This window comes from Zea mays, chromosome 10, assembly GCF_902167145.1.
Source record: "Zea mays cultivar B73 chromosome 10, Zm-B73-REFERENCE-NAM-5.0, whole genome shotgun sequence".
NCBI lineage: Eukaryota > Viridiplantae > Streptophyta > Magnoliopsida > Poales > Poaceae > Zea > Zea mays.
The window spans coordinates 72,372,293-72,387,370 of NC_050105.1; the positions used below are offsets into that span (position 1 = coordinate 72,372,293).

The following is a 15,078-nucleotide window of genomic DNA, read 5'->3' on the forward strand; positions in this document are numbered from 1 at the left end:
CGGCTACAGTATGTTGCTAGCGCGTTCAGCGGTGCCCCCTACCACTGCTACAGTGATAGCGGTTGGCACAAGAACACGCTAGATGAAGGGCGCGACTGCTGGCCCCTTCCCTCGTTATTAGCGCAGACATGTATTTAGTAGTTGGGAAAAAATTAATAATAGATGATGAATAAGTATAGAAAATGGTATTTTATGATTATAGTGAGGTATATGAGAACGATTTAGGGGGAACCGCTGTACAGGGTGGAGATATAGAGGGAAGAGAACGCTGACATGACATGTGAGTTTGATATAAGAGGAGAAATTTAGGGGTAACCGTTGAACACAGTCAAACTCATCATAGCTGTCCAAGAGTTTTCTTTCGAGCGAAGCAAACCAATGAAGTCTCTCGCACGGCCAAAGTTTGCTTACAGCAAAACCCGTCGTCAGCAGGAAGCCAGGAAGAACCGATCCAACACACCTCCCCGAAGTATCCCCATCAGCCGTCCACGTGTCCGAACCGAACGGCGTGGAGCAGGTGGCCCCCGTCGCTTGCTACGCGCACACCGACCTGACGGACGTCGCCGCGACCGCGGCTGGGCTCCATCCCATCGCTATCGTCTGCATCGTCACCCCCCGGCCCCCCCCCCCCCCCCCCCCCCCCCCCCCCCCCCCCCCTCTCCACTCTCCTCCAACCAGATCGAACCCCACACGCCGCATAAATCCCCCGCTGGCACCCAATCAAGCAAATCCTCGCTTCCCTCCCCCACGTCGCGTCCGATCGGCGACGGTGCGCCATGTCGATGCTGGACACCTTCTTCAGCAAGGGCGGCGGCGGCGGCTTCCGCGGCGCCAAGTGGTACGCGCGGCATCACTTTCCCCCCCTGGGCATCTTCTTGGAGGAGCCGGGTCCCGAGGAGTTTACAATGGTTCGATTCGCGTCGGTTTTGGCTCTGATGTCGTGTGCCGTTGTGCGCGCAGCAAGACGCTGCTGAAGCTGTCGATCCCGCGGATAAAGCTGCTGCGGAACCGGCGGGAGCTGCAGCTGCGCCAGATGCGCCGGGACATCGCCAAGCTCCTAGAGGCCGGCCAGGAGGCCACTGCCCGGATCAGGGTATGCTTTCTCGTTGCCAGGTGGCTTGCTTAGATCGGACTAGGGTTGGGTCGGGGGGCTTCTGCCTTGGCTGATTGGAAGCTGCGGCTGCTGCAGGTGGAGCACATCATCCGGGAGGAGAACATGATGGCCGCGCAGGAGATCCTCGAGCTCTTCTGCGAGCTCATCGCGGTTCGCCTGCCCATCATCGAGGCCCAAAAGTTCGCCCCTCTGACCGAATTCGATTTTACAACTCGTAATTGCGGTCGCTATTTGTTTGTTAATATGCCTACGGATGTTGCAATCGAAACTAGCTGTAGATTTACTGCCCGTCTTGATATGGCAAACTGTGCTGGACCCGCAGCTCGCTTGGGATTTCCAGTGGCTTGTTGGCATTTACTTCTGTTGGACAAGAACTCTCGAGATGTTTTTTTGTTGTTGTTGTTGTGCTGTGCTTGATGTGTTGAGACGACCACTTTAGCACTGGATCATTGTAATCTCCCGTAAGTGGTCAGTCGGTTGCTAATTTTTTGGCTCAACATGGTGTGCCACTGGTACCCCCACCGTTTTTTTGAACTTTACAACGGTAGATATCTATAGTGTTTTTTTTAACAGTGGGTTAGTTTTCCACAGCGAGCAGCCACCTAGTAGTCTTTACTTCACTGCTATAGTGGATTATGACTGTTTGTTCCATTCCATTATAGGACAACCTGCCTGTTTCAACCAATGTGTTTTCAGCAGAGACTTTTGGGCCCTAAAGATGAGCATTACTTTGCTATATGTTCATTTGTCAACAGGGACAAGTTATCTTCGTTTTTATACCCTCTGCATTGTTATATTGCTTATTTGTTTGGAGACACAAACCATTGTAATCCCAAATCTTAGGATGTTACTGATAATATTTTCTTTGCTCCTGCAATTTTTATTAGGGCGTGCTATCTTGAAGTATGCCTATCCCAACTTGCTTGGGACTAAAAAGGCTTTGTTGTTGTTGTTGTAATATCTTGAAGTATAAAGCAGGGATATTGCTTCCTGCTCTTGAATACAAATGGGCTATAGTTGATAAAATTGATTAATCGTTTTGTGACTAAAAATTCTGTAAGAGATGCAGATGAGTCTCACTCATTTGTGTTTCCTTGTTTTGTTGGCTTCAGGGAGTGTCCTATTGATCTCAAAGAAGCAATATCAAGTGTCTGTTTTGCCGCTCCAAGATGTGCAGATCTACCTGAACTGATGCAAGTTCAAATGATGTTTGCAACTAAATATGGGAAGGAATTTGTCGCTGCAGCTTCAGAGTTGATGCCTGATTGTGGGGTCAATCGTCAGGTTATATGACACTTCTAAATCAAATTAGTTTAGCCATGTTATCTGGTGGTTTGGTTATTCATAACATATTAGAATTAATGCTTCTGCAGATAATTGAATTGCTTTCTATTCGTCCTCCTCCTGTTGATGCAAAGTTGAAACTGCTGAAGGAGATAGCTGAGGAACATGAAGTTGATTGGGATCCATCAGAGACAGAGACAGAATTTCTCAAACCTCATGAAGATCTATTGGTAAATATATATCGACTTGTGACTAACATGGTTAGTTCAATGATTCAAATCTTACTTGATACTGTGTTTCCCTTCTCAGAATGGACCGACCTACTTCAATGTATCCACACTACCTCTTCCCAAGGAGAAACATGAGGAAACAGTAGTTGCAAGTGCTGCCGAGCAGCCTGATGAAGACTATGAGTCAGATACCGGTCTTGACTCACTGGATTTGCCTGAAGTCCCAAAAGCTGCAATTCGTCCACCTTCTGACGCACCATTGACCCCAGATATTTGCCCACATGTTCAGGGCTCTCAGTCACTTCCTCATGAGTTCTCAGATCCTGGTAACTTGGAGGAGAATCCAACAGCTGGTGGTGCTTTTAATGTTATTCAGATGAAAAGCTTGGAGCATCTTGTTTATGCACCATCTGATCAGTCAAACATACCGGATTTGCCAAATGAAAAGAAGCAGTTTATTCCTTTTGCATCTCCACCGCCCGTTCTTTCTCCTTCGGTGGGAAAAGCCGAGACAGTTCCCTCACCTTCTCTGTCTCCTCCAGTGAAGCCGACAGAGCCAGAACCAGAAATCCTCACAAAGAAAATTGATGAAGTGACCACACCTCCAGTACTTCCCTCAGATTATATTTTCACAAAACAGCCAGAACAAGTGCGGACAATCTCTCCTTCTGAGAGTGGGGCAAATATTGACTTGGACGACGTTTTATCTGCTGCGCAGACAGCTGCTGAATCAGCTGAGCGAGCTGCATCAGCAGCCCGTGCTGCTGCAAACCTTGCACAACTGCGCATTTCAGACCTGAAGAAGAATTCCAAGGTTTATAGCAATTACGGTGATAGCGTCCAAAAGGAAAGCCATCATCAGACTGAGGCGACACAGGAACCGGTATTTGATCACCAGGACTCCTTCACCAATGATACACAGGACTATGTGTCATCCCATGTGCCGCAGAGGTCGTCATCTTTGGAGGACGATCCATATTTCTCGTATCCCAACTTGTTCTCAGCGCCAAAGCCCTGAAGGCGGAAACTAGTGGTCTGCAAGTAGTTGTTCAGAATAGTCTGAAACATGAGATATCACTTTTTCAGCTCTGTCCGGTCCTCTTATGTTTGGTCTTTTCTGATGCCTCCGAAAATTCTGTGTATGTTGAGTTGGTACATAGCGGACAAAAGGGAGACTATGAAACCTCTGTCTAGTTTTGTCTCTGTAAATTGTACATGTGCGGTGTTTGTATCAGTTGTCTGAAACATTTCTGCAGTCTACTGGTAATAACAGAAATTGAATCTCAGCATCTAGTCTCTTCCTTGTGATTCAGTTTTTGACTGTCATCCTGTCGTTCGGAGCGCCTTTACTGTGGGCTACTGTGATATGATATCCAAGCTGATATGCTACTTCGCTAGAGCAATGGAGAGGTACACAGCTCCAGCTCCGTGAAAACGATGTGATATAAGACCTTTGGTTATTTGTCACTGTTTGCAATTTCTGTTGAATCACTACTGCTTTTCTATATAGCCGTCATCCATGTATCACGTGAAAACGGGGACTTAAGTTGGGCAAGATGCTAGGAGAATATCAATTTGTTTTCTGAAGGTCATATATAGGTTCTGGGCGTTGCTGATTGAACAAGCGTTTTTGGTTCGGGTGAAAACGGAACGGATATGGACGGATACTATCTTAATGTATTTTAATCAAATTTAGGAGGATACAGATAGTTAGAAACAGGACAGATATATAGACTAGATATTTATTCGGCGGATAAGTGACGTATATAGAAACCGGACAGATACATAGACTGGATATTTATTCGGCGGATAAGTGACGTATATAGATATGATTTGGTCGGATATCAGATTTTGTCGAATAACACATGAATTGCTTACTATAAAATATTTTTGTTCGACCAAGAAATTACAAATAAATTATTAAGACTAATAAACATTTCAGAACAAGATAACCTCAAATCCTCACATAAATGATACAATGAAGTATTGATTATGTTCAAACTTAGATACTTAGAGTGATTTCACGTGTAACTCATACAACAAGTGGAAGTGAATAGAAGAAAAGATAGCATCTTGTGGATTTTATGGCCCCATTGTTTGGCTATATGTGGACATATGTTATGACTCGATAAAATTTCATGAAATTTTTAGTCTATTTATGCGTTATTAATTTCTTTATATAGAAAATTATCAAAAGGTAATTAAATTCATAAAATATTATAGTTTCGACCAAAAATATAAAAATAACTTACCAAAACTAATAAACATTCTATATAAAGATAACCTCAAGTTCTCACATGAAAATTACAAGTGAAGTATTGATTATGTTGAAACTTCAATACATAGAGTGATTTCACGTGTAACTCATGCAATAAGTGAAAGTGAAATAGAAGAAACGTTGGCAACTTATGGATTTTGTGGTCCAAATGTTTTTGAGGACTATATGTTGATATATGTTGTGCCTCCGTAAAAATTTATGAATTTCTGAGGCTATTTGTGTATTGGTATTATTATTTCTATAGGAAATCATCAAAATGCAATTAAATTCACAAAATATTATAGTTTTGACAAAAAAATGCAAATAAGTTACCAAAACTAATAATTTTTTTTATACGAAGATAAACTCAAGTCCCCATATAAAAATGATAAAGTGAAGTATTGATTATGTTGAAACTTGGCCACTTAGAGTGATTTCACGTGTAACTCACGCATAAGTGGAAAATGAAATAAAAAAGTAAAATCTTGTGTATTTTATGATTCAAATATTTTTAGGATTATATATTGACATATGTTGCGTCTCTTTAAAATTTTATAAATTTTTGAGGCTATTTGTGTATTAGTAATTTATTTTTAGCAGAAATTCATCAAAATGCAATTAAATTCATGAAATATTCTAGTTTCGATAAAAAGTAGAAATAAGTCACCAAAACTAATAAATATTATGTACAAATATAACCTCAAGTATCCACATGAAAATGATAAAGTTAAGTATTGATTATGTTGAAATTTGGATACTTTGAGTGATTTCATGAGTAACTCACGCAATAAGTGAAAGTGAAATGAAAAAAACATTGATATCTTGTAGATTTTATAACTCAAACATTTTTTTAGATTTTATATGGACATATGTTACACCTTCATAAAATTTTATGAATTTTTAGGCTATTTGAGTATTATTAATTTCTTTTTTGCAAAAATCATGATAATACAATTTAATTCATAAAATATTTTATTGTTAACCAAAAATTGCAAATAAGTTACCAAGACTAATAAATAGTGTATAAGAAGCTAACCATAAGTTCCTACGTGAAGATAACCTTAAGTTCCCACATAAAAATGATAAAGTCTATTAATTTGATATAATTTTGGACATTATTTCAATGATTTTGACCTGAAGAAGTGTTCAAAAAATGTGATGTACTACAAAGTTATAGATCTCTTCAAGTCTCATCCGAAATCATATGTAAAAGTTATGATTTTATTACTATATTATGTTGGAAAAGAAAAAAATGGGTACCCAAAATCCAGGTACCCGTACCCGACCCAAATATCCGGGTATTTACAGGGTAGTCCTTGCTCTGTATCCGATCCGAACCTGCACTATCCGGGTACTACCTGTATGTGTCCCGGGTATAAAAATACCTGAATCCGTATATGAAATAACGGGTATTTACACTATCCGTATCCAATACCTGATGGGTATACCCGACCTGTTTCCACCCTTAGATAGAGCCATCATTCGAAGGCTTCTCAGTTATATATGAACATTTTGAGGGAAGGAAATGAGCAAACAAATATGAGTCCATGACATTGGGGCTCCCTTTTCCAGCCGAAGTATTATTTGAGGTGTTAAAAACACCATCCATCGACTTGCAAAAAAGGACAGCCTTGAACATATTGCTAGTTCACAATGAGAACTGGAGGTTCAAAATCATTTCTTTCTTGACAAACACAACTCCAATGAATGATGAAGCTTGGATAAGCCAAATGAAGTTAAGAGCAAGGCCATACAAGCTCATAGAAGGGGAGCTATGCAAGGAAGACATCTATGCACCATTGTTCAAAATCTTTACATTGATCTGAGGGGTACGAACTCATGAAACAAATCTACTTAGGCATCTGTGGTTCCAACATTAGGCCAAGGCACTACTCGACTAAGTTATTTGACAAGGGTCCTATTGGCCAAATGTGGCAAAAGATCTTGTTCGAAGGTGTGACAATTATCAAAGATGTGACAGAGATCAAAAGCAACCTTCGTCATTCACCTAGCTAATACAACCATCATGACCGCTGCAAAGATGGGACACGATGACCAATGCCACCAGCATTGGGGAATCTTAAATATGATATGGTGGTAGTAGAATACTTCACCAAATAGATTGAGGCTAGATCTCTAGCTACAATAACTTTGTCAATGATCCAAAAATTCTTGTGGTAAGCATCATCTTATCGTCTTGGAGTCCCCAAAACTTTAACAGTCGATAATGGCACCCAGTTTGATTTCAAAACTTATATAATATTTTGTGATCAAATGGGAACAACCATACTTCATATCTGTGAGACACCTCGAGTCCAATGTTTTTTGGTGGAAAGAGCAACTAAAATTATTCTAATTGGCATCTCCAAGTTATTGGTTGGATTGCTGAAGGGAAAATGGGTAGAAAAAATGATGAAGGTTGTTTGGAGTCATAATACCATCATCTCCAGGCCCACCAAATTCACACCCTTGCTTCTTTTTGGTGATGAAGCTATGACTCCCGAAGAGGCAAAAAGGAAATCAATCAGGGTAATCTACAAAGGTGATCATAATGAACACCAATGCACTACAAAAGATATGGTCAAAGCAATAAGGCTCGATCAAAGCTGCTGATAATTCGAATAAATATCAAAATGAGACCAAGAAGTGGAGAAACATAAAGGTAAAGCAAATAAAACAAGGGTTTCATCCTTTGAAGGGTAATCAATTTAGACAATATAGGAAAATTACAAAGTAATTGGGAAGGTCCCTTTCTGGTAATTGGTAAGAGCTTCAAACCACACTAACTCTTTTAGACTCAATGATCTATAGGGAAACGAAGTCCCTCACTCATGAAATCCAGATGATCATTGGAGATAATATGTGTAAAATTACATTATGTTTTTTCTTTGTTTTTCTCATTTTCAAAGTTACTCCGACCTAAACGTATGCATCCTTTTTCCTTACATAGGGAGCTTCGTCCAAAAAGATGAAGTGTAAGGTTTTTTAATGGGGCACCCCTAGATCATTGCACTCCTTTTAAGGAATATAAAGGCATATTCTCGATCCCCAAGAGAGATATTATGTTTCATAGCTTCAAGTGCAAGAAAAGAAAGACCTTTGTTGCTATGTCTAAAGCACCAAGGCAAAAAAAGACCTTCATTGATATGTATAAAGGAAGAAGTTAAAAAAGAAAGACCTTCTTTGCTATGTCTAAAGTAAGAAGGCAAAAAAGGAATACATTCGTTGCTAAGTCTAAAGGAAGAAGGCAGAAAAGAGAGACATTTGTTAACATATCTAAAGCAAGAATATAGAAAAGAAAGTCCTTCATTGCTATATCTAAAGCAAGATGGTAGAATAGAAAAACCTATGTCATCAATACATAATGACAAGTCGATAACAAAGAAAATTGTTGGAAGAATTTGCGTGTTGTGTCAATAACTTCGAAAAAGACAAGCGTGAAATATATTACCACTTTATGTAAGTGAGTAAATACCATTGCCACCAAAGGAATAACATGAGGACATAAATGATAAATACCATTGTCGCCGTGGGAAAAAATAAGGCACATCGTCTAAGGACCTATCTAGCCCAAATATCATGGTCACATCCATCAGAGTGGGTGTCATTAGTACATGATCAAAGAAGAAATAATTTAGAGAATTAGACCAGAAGTAGCCAATGGGTTTTAGTTTATTTTCATGTTTCTCAATGGGGGACATGGATAGAATGAGAGCATCTAGATGGGGGATGAATAGGTGATCCTGTAAAAAATAGCTTAACCAAACAAACTTGGACTAATAATAGATTAGTGAAAGCTAAGGCCAAGTTCGAGAGAGGAGAATGAGTGGAGAAAACTTCTTCACTTAATTTCTCTTCACAAGATGAGTATTAAATTTAGAGCAGTTATGAAGTGAATAGAAGTAGAGAGAATCGCACAAGAATAAAGACAAGTGACACAGCGATTTTTATCCCGTGGTTCGACCAAGTAGAACACTTGCCTAGTCCACGTTGTGGCGTCCCAACGGATGAGGGTTGCACTCAACCCCTTTCAAGTGATCTAAAGATCAACTTGAATACCACGGTTCTCTTTATCTCAAGTATATCCCTTTGTGAGGAATCTCCACACTTTGGAGTCTCTCACGCCTTACACAAAATGATCTCGAATGAGCACATGAGTAAGGTGGGAATAGCAACACACACAAAAGCGAGAGTCACAACACTAACACGCACACAAGACGAGAACGAGCACACGAAAGTAGCATAATAGAGTTACAACTCAGAAAAGTGCTCGAATCTCTATCACAGTGAATCAAATGCGCGAATGTGAGGTCTCAGCGTCTTAGGATGTTCAAGAGGTGCTTGGTGTACTATTCCATGCGCCTAGGGGTCCCTTTTATAGCCCCAAGGCAGCTAGGAGCCGTTGGAGCTCCATTTGGAAGGCCAGAATTGCCTTCTGTTCGTGGGCGCACCAGACAGTCTGATGCACCACCGAACAGTCTGGTGCACCACCGGACAGTGAACAGTCACGATTTCCTTCCTTTCCTAGCGAAGCCAACCATTGCAGCCATGTCCCCCTTGGCACATCGGACAGACCAGTGACACAACGAACAGTCTGGTGCGGCCTGGTAACCGTTGGCGCGGGCCACGCGTCGCCCGCTGATTGCGCTGCGGACCGTTGGCGCGGGCGCAGCTGGCTCACCGGACAGTCCGGTGACACACCGGACAGTCTGGTGAATTTTACCGTGGCTCCCCCAACTTTTCCCAAGAGCAATGAGTTCGTCGAGCACGCTAGCCTGGGCATCGGACACTGTCCGGTGCACCGCAGGCTGGTGCAAGTCTGGCTGGACTTAGCCAAACTTCTCCAATCCAATCTCATTTTATTTGACAATGTTCCTAGCACTTAGAGGAATATGTTAGTACCAAAAACAATTCACTAAGGCTAGAGTCATACCTTGATTCTTGATTTGCATCTCTTTGATACTTAGCACATATCAACCAAAACCTTATGTGGTGGGCATCTAATCACCAAAACATTTATAGAAATGGCCCAATGGCACATTTCCCTTTCAATCTCTCCCTTTTTGGTGATTTATGCCAAAACATTAAAAGCAACTCAAAATGCAACAACATTTTCAAAGAGAAGCTAAAGAGTGCAAATTGAAGATAAATTCACCTCACATAGGGTTTGGCATATTTGGATCACTTTTGCCACCACTTGGTTTATTTTCACACAATAAATTCTTTTCCTATCTCTATGTCAAAAACACTTGTTTTGTCAAATCAAAAGATCTTTCAAGAATAAATTTGATCAAATGCCAAAAACTCCCCCTTTTCCCATAATCAAATTTCTCCCCCATAAGAGAACAATTTTTGCAATAAGAGGGTTTTGATCAAACACCAAGAATCTAACACTAAAGTTTTGAAATTCTTTTGAAATTCACAAGTGGTTAGCAGATCCAGTTGGTTTGCCCTTAATTTCTCCCCCTTTGGAATTAAGCACCAAACTAGAAGAACTAGTTGGCCCTTTAACCCCATTGCCTCACCAAAATGTCAAATACGATCAAAAGGCAATGAGGACACAAATAAGAACTTGGGACAAGATATATTGATACCGGAATGCAGTGGAAGCCCTTTCTTTGTCCAAGTTCACCTTTTCCCTTTCAATTCAACTTTGAGACTATATCAAAAGTACTCAAGCAAACACGTTAGTCTCAAAGGATCAAGTTGTAGTACATCCTCCCCCTAAACATGTGCATCATGTGCATAGGGACGTGTGAGGTCCGGGGATGACTTGTACAACTTGAGCACAAAAAATAAGCATGTAGAGACGTTAATGCTTAAAGTAACATGATCAAAGGTATAAAACACATGTAGGCCATAGATCAATCCAAGTTCCACAAATCTAAGACATTTAGCTCACTACGCAGCCAGCAAAACCTTGTCTCATCTAAAGGCTTGGTGAAGATATCGGCTAGCTGGTTCTCGGTGCTAATATGGTAAATATCGATATCTCCCCTTTGCTGGTGGTCTCTCAAAAAGTGATGTCGGATGTCTACATGCTTAGTGCGGCTGTGCTCAACAGGATTATCCACCAAGAGGATTGCACTCTCATTATCACATAGGAGTGGGACTTTGCTCAGATTGTAGCCAAAGTCCAGGAGGGTTTGCCTCATCTAAAGTAGTTGCGCGCAACACTATCCTACGACAACATACTCGGCCTCAGCGATGGATAGGGCAATGGATGTTTGTTTCATAGAGCTCCAAGACACTGGGGACCTTCCCAGAAACTGACAAGTCCCTGATGAGCTCTTCCTATCAACCTTGCACCCGACATAGTGGGAATCCGAATATCCGATTAAGTCAAAGGTAGACCCCTTTGGATACCAGATCCCGAAGCAAGGCGTAGAAACTAAATATCTAAGAATTCGCTTCACGGCCACAAGGTGACATTCCTTGGGGTCGGATTGAAATCTAGCACACATGCATACACTTAGCATAATATCCAATCTACTAGCACAAAGATAAAGTAAAGAACCTATCCACTACACGACGGTTGATCTTTAGTGACCCTTATTTGGGACCGACGGTTGGTCGCTAAAAGTTATGGACCGATGGTTGGTCGCTAAATGCGTTTATAGCGACGGTCTCTGGGTCGCTAAAAGTCTAGAAATTTAACGACTTATGGTCGGTCGCTATAGAGATAAGTGTGTGACTGATGGTGGGTCGCTATAGAGGTATGTGATTTTTGTGTTTCTTATTTACTCACCAAAGCCCATCTAAAAGCCTGCTAAACAAACAAACGAAACCCTATTCCACGCGCGCAGCCGCCGTCACTACTCCCATGGCCACCCCCTCCCTCAGCCATGGCGGGTGCCGCCGCCATAACTCAGCCGTCCGCCCAGCCCTATCTCTTGCACGCACCTCATCTTCTCCATCCCCTCCCCATCTTCCTCTAGCGCCAGCCACCAGGGAGGTTCGAGCTCGCCCCCTCCGCGCCCTCCCTGCTCGCTGCCCTCCAGCTCGCCAGTCATGCTCAGCTCTGCTCCATCTTCCTGCGCCGCCCAAGTCCAGTCAGGAACTTCCTAGCGCCTCCCTCTCTGCTCCTGCGCTCGGTGCCCATTGTTGGGGTCGTGCTTCGGTGCGCCGAAGGTCTCACACGAAGAAGCAGCTTCGGCTGAAGTCGTCTCCAAGAGATGGCCGAAGGTCCCTTTTCATGGAGCTTCGGCGTTTTAAACCGACATAGAGATAGAATGACCTTTTTATACATATAGGTCTGAGTCAATGCTGTAAACTTTTGCAAGGGGCATAATTGTAATTTGTCACAGGCTGCGACCTGTGCCTATAAATAGATGAACAGTACCTCTGTACTGTTCACGTGAATCTGTCATTTGCTTTCACATCACGCTGGTACTTTTGCCTTCCGCAGGACCGAAGGTACATTTGTAATTCAAAGTCATTTATATTCATTAATACAAGTAGAGATAATTCTATGACAATATTTAAATGTTTATTTCATATTCTATGATTTATGTGAATGCATCATTCTTCGTTGTTATGCTTACGAAGGTATGTCCTTCGTAACCTTCGTCCGAGATGCTTTATATCCCGAAGGGATATATCGTTATGGAGGACGAAGGACCTTAACACTTAACATTTTTTGTGTTGCCTTGTTCTTAATTCTTAGCATTTGAGAACAAGTCTCCAACATTGGCGCCCACCTCCGGTGAACTCACTTCCATTTCTTGAGCTTCGGCAAACAACACCTTCGTCATGCCGCCCAAAAAAGCTATAGACCATCGCTATGGCACCGAAGCCATGATCAAGGGGCTTCGTCCTGGACCTGCAACCCAATACTTTGCTAGGAAGCCTCCTCAGGCTCTGGAGAAGCTGCTCCAAAAAATGGACGAGTACATTCGTGCTGATAATGACTTTCGCCAAAGAAGGGAGGAAGCCTTCAGATTCTCTGAGATGACCAGGGGCTTCGGGGGAAGATTCTATCCGAGGCATGTCAGGTCCTTCCACAACACTTAAAAATGATGATAAGGGGAGTCAGCAGAACAGGCCGCAGTGCTTCTCACAGACTTCGGGGCAACAGCAAACTTTCTTTCGGCCACCAGCTCCAAGAGGCAGAGGCGCTAGGGGCTTCGGCGGAAGGGTTGAAGATCAACCAAGAAGGACATTTTGCTTATTCTGTGGTGAGAACAAGGGCCATACCACCAGGATGTGCCACGTCACCATCCAAAAACAAAAGGAGCTAGCAGAAGCTGCAGCGCAACAGGGACAGCCGAAGCAGGTCATGCATACTGCTTCATACCATCAGCCTTACATCCCGAAATATGTGGGCAACCATCCTGCAGTTTCTGTAGCTTCGGCAAGTCAACCTCAAGCCTCATGGCAACGGCCTTCGCCTCCACCTCCGCTGCAACAAGTTCAACAGCCAGAAGGGAGCCAATATGTTTCGCACCAAAGGGATCTCAGAGAGCAATCTGAAGCTCGCACAGTCAACAGTACTGTGCCAGAGTCGAAGCACATTTATTGACAAATATCCTACCTCGATAACAGTTTTTTCCGTTTAAATTCTATTTTCTGTGAAATAAAGAATATTTCAGTTTTCATATAATAGTTTCATGGTTGATTAAGAGCAAAACCTATCTTCTCCACAGGCTTAAGTTGCTGAAGCTTAAGAACTCGTGGCAACAAGGTGAACCTTCGAATTATTAAAAAACCGTCGAAGCAACAAAAAGTCCAGATTAAAGGACATGGATGGCAACGGAATTCCAAGATCTCGGAATGCAGATGAGCTTCGGCGGTTTTATGTATAACTCGATGTAATTTTATCTTTTCTTTTCTTTTCATGGCACCCTTTTCCTTTCTAAAGGGGGAGAAAGGTTTTTAATGGGGCTATCATATGTAATTTCCCTTTTTAGTTTTATAAGAGCAAAATCCCCCAAAGAATGTAAATGTAAAAGCTGAGAGCGCACCATCGAGTGCCGAAACTGAAAAAGAGAAAAAAGCTCCGAAGACGTCCCTAAGGGGATGCAGAGCTCACAGCGAAAAGTCAACGCTGATTCCGCCGAAAGTAAAAGGCGAAGAAGCTCCAAAGTCGTTCCCAAGGGAATGCAGAGCTTATACCGTCTAAGTAAAAGGCGAAGAAGCTCCAAAGTCGTCCCTAGGGGGATGCAGAGCTTACAGCGAAAAGTCAACGCTGACACTGCCTAAGTAAAAGGCAAAGATGCTCCAAAGTCGTTCCTAAGGGAATGCAGAGCTGACGTGTGTTTTGCTCCTAAGAAAATGATGGATGAGTGTGGCTTCGGACATTCATTTGCACATTACATTACATCATGGCATTTGCATACATAAGCATTCATTCATAGCATTTATGTACCAAAGTGGTTGCTTCGGCAAAAAAGAGAATTGGTTTTTTGTGAATCGTTGTGTAAAAGTAAAAGCTTTGGCAGAAAGAAGAAGTAGTCTTTCATGTTTTGCTATGTAAAAGCTTCGGCAGAAGGAAGAAGTAGTCTTTCATGTTTTGCTATGTAAAAGCTTCGGCAGAAGGAAGAAGTAGTCTTTTATGTTTTGCTATGTAAAAGCTTCGGCAGAAGGAAGAAGTAGTCTTTTATGTTTTGCTATCTAAAAGCTTCGGCAGAAGGAAGAAGTAGTTTTTTATGTTTTGCTATGTAAAAGCTTCGGCAGAAAGAAGTAGTTTTTTGTGTTTTGCTATGTGAAGAAAAGCTTTGGCAAAAAGAGGAAGCGGCAATTTAGGCTTCGTTGTGTACGAAAAGAAGGGAAGGTGTTTTTTCGCCTTCGGCTCAAAATACTGATTTCGTCCACATCAAAGCGACTCAATCGAAGGGTAAGAATATATTACAAGGTATGTACAAAGTTCCTTGAGGACAGTTCAATTGTATTTACAAAACTTGTTACAAAAGTATCCTGAGTTTTTTCCTATAGTACATTTCTACTGATCTTCATTAAGCTTCAGCTTCGGCGACAGTTTCGGCGACATAACTTAGGCATCATCTTCACCTTCGTCATCCTACATAAATCAAGGAATCGTGAGTAAAAATCAAGTGCAAAGAAAAAGGTAAGTACAAAGTATTATTTCTTACTGGTTCAAGATGACTTCGTGCTTCATCTCCAGCCTTCTCCCGCCCGCCTTTTGTCCATATCATTTTTATAAATCTATTGGAGATACTTCGGGCGAGGTCAGG

At 42.0% G+C, this 15,078-nt stretch overlaps 1 protein-coding gene across 1 annotated transcript; it reads left to right on the top strand.

The window, feature by feature from the left end:
* The first annotated feature begins 724 nt into the window (after positions 1 to 724).
* LOC103641204 (IST1-like protein) lies at positions 725 to 3,939 on the top strand. The gene is made up of 6 exons (NM_001301532.1): positions 725 to 838; positions 961 to 1,093; positions 1,190 to 1,293; positions 2,227 to 2,398; positions 2,488 to 2,628; positions 2,708 to 3,939. Exons 1-6 carry the CDS (start codon positions 777 to 779, stop codon positions 3,644 to 3,646), a joined length of 1,551 nt encoding a protein of 516 aa, NP_001288461.1. The 5' UTR covers positions 725 to 776; the 3' UTR covers positions 3,647 to 3,939.
* Positions 3,940 to 15,078: the final 11,139 nt, after the last annotated feature.

What these genes read in the sequence shown, in the direction of transcription:
- LOC103641204 (NM_001301532.1), top strand. Translation starts at nt 777, where the DNA reads ATGTCGATGCTGGACACCTTCTTCAGCAAGGGCGGCGGCGGCGGCTTC. An exon ending in GGCTTCCGCGGCGCCAAGTG is followed by an intron (nt 839 to 960) that starts GTACGCGCGGCA and finishes TTGTGCGCGCAG; the next exon opens with CAAGACGCTGCTGAAGCTGT. An exon ending in ATTGTGGGGTCAATCGTCAG is followed by an intron (nt 2,399 to 2,487) that starts GTTATATGACAC and finishes ATGCTTCTGCAG; the next exon opens with ATAATTGAATTGCTTTCTAT.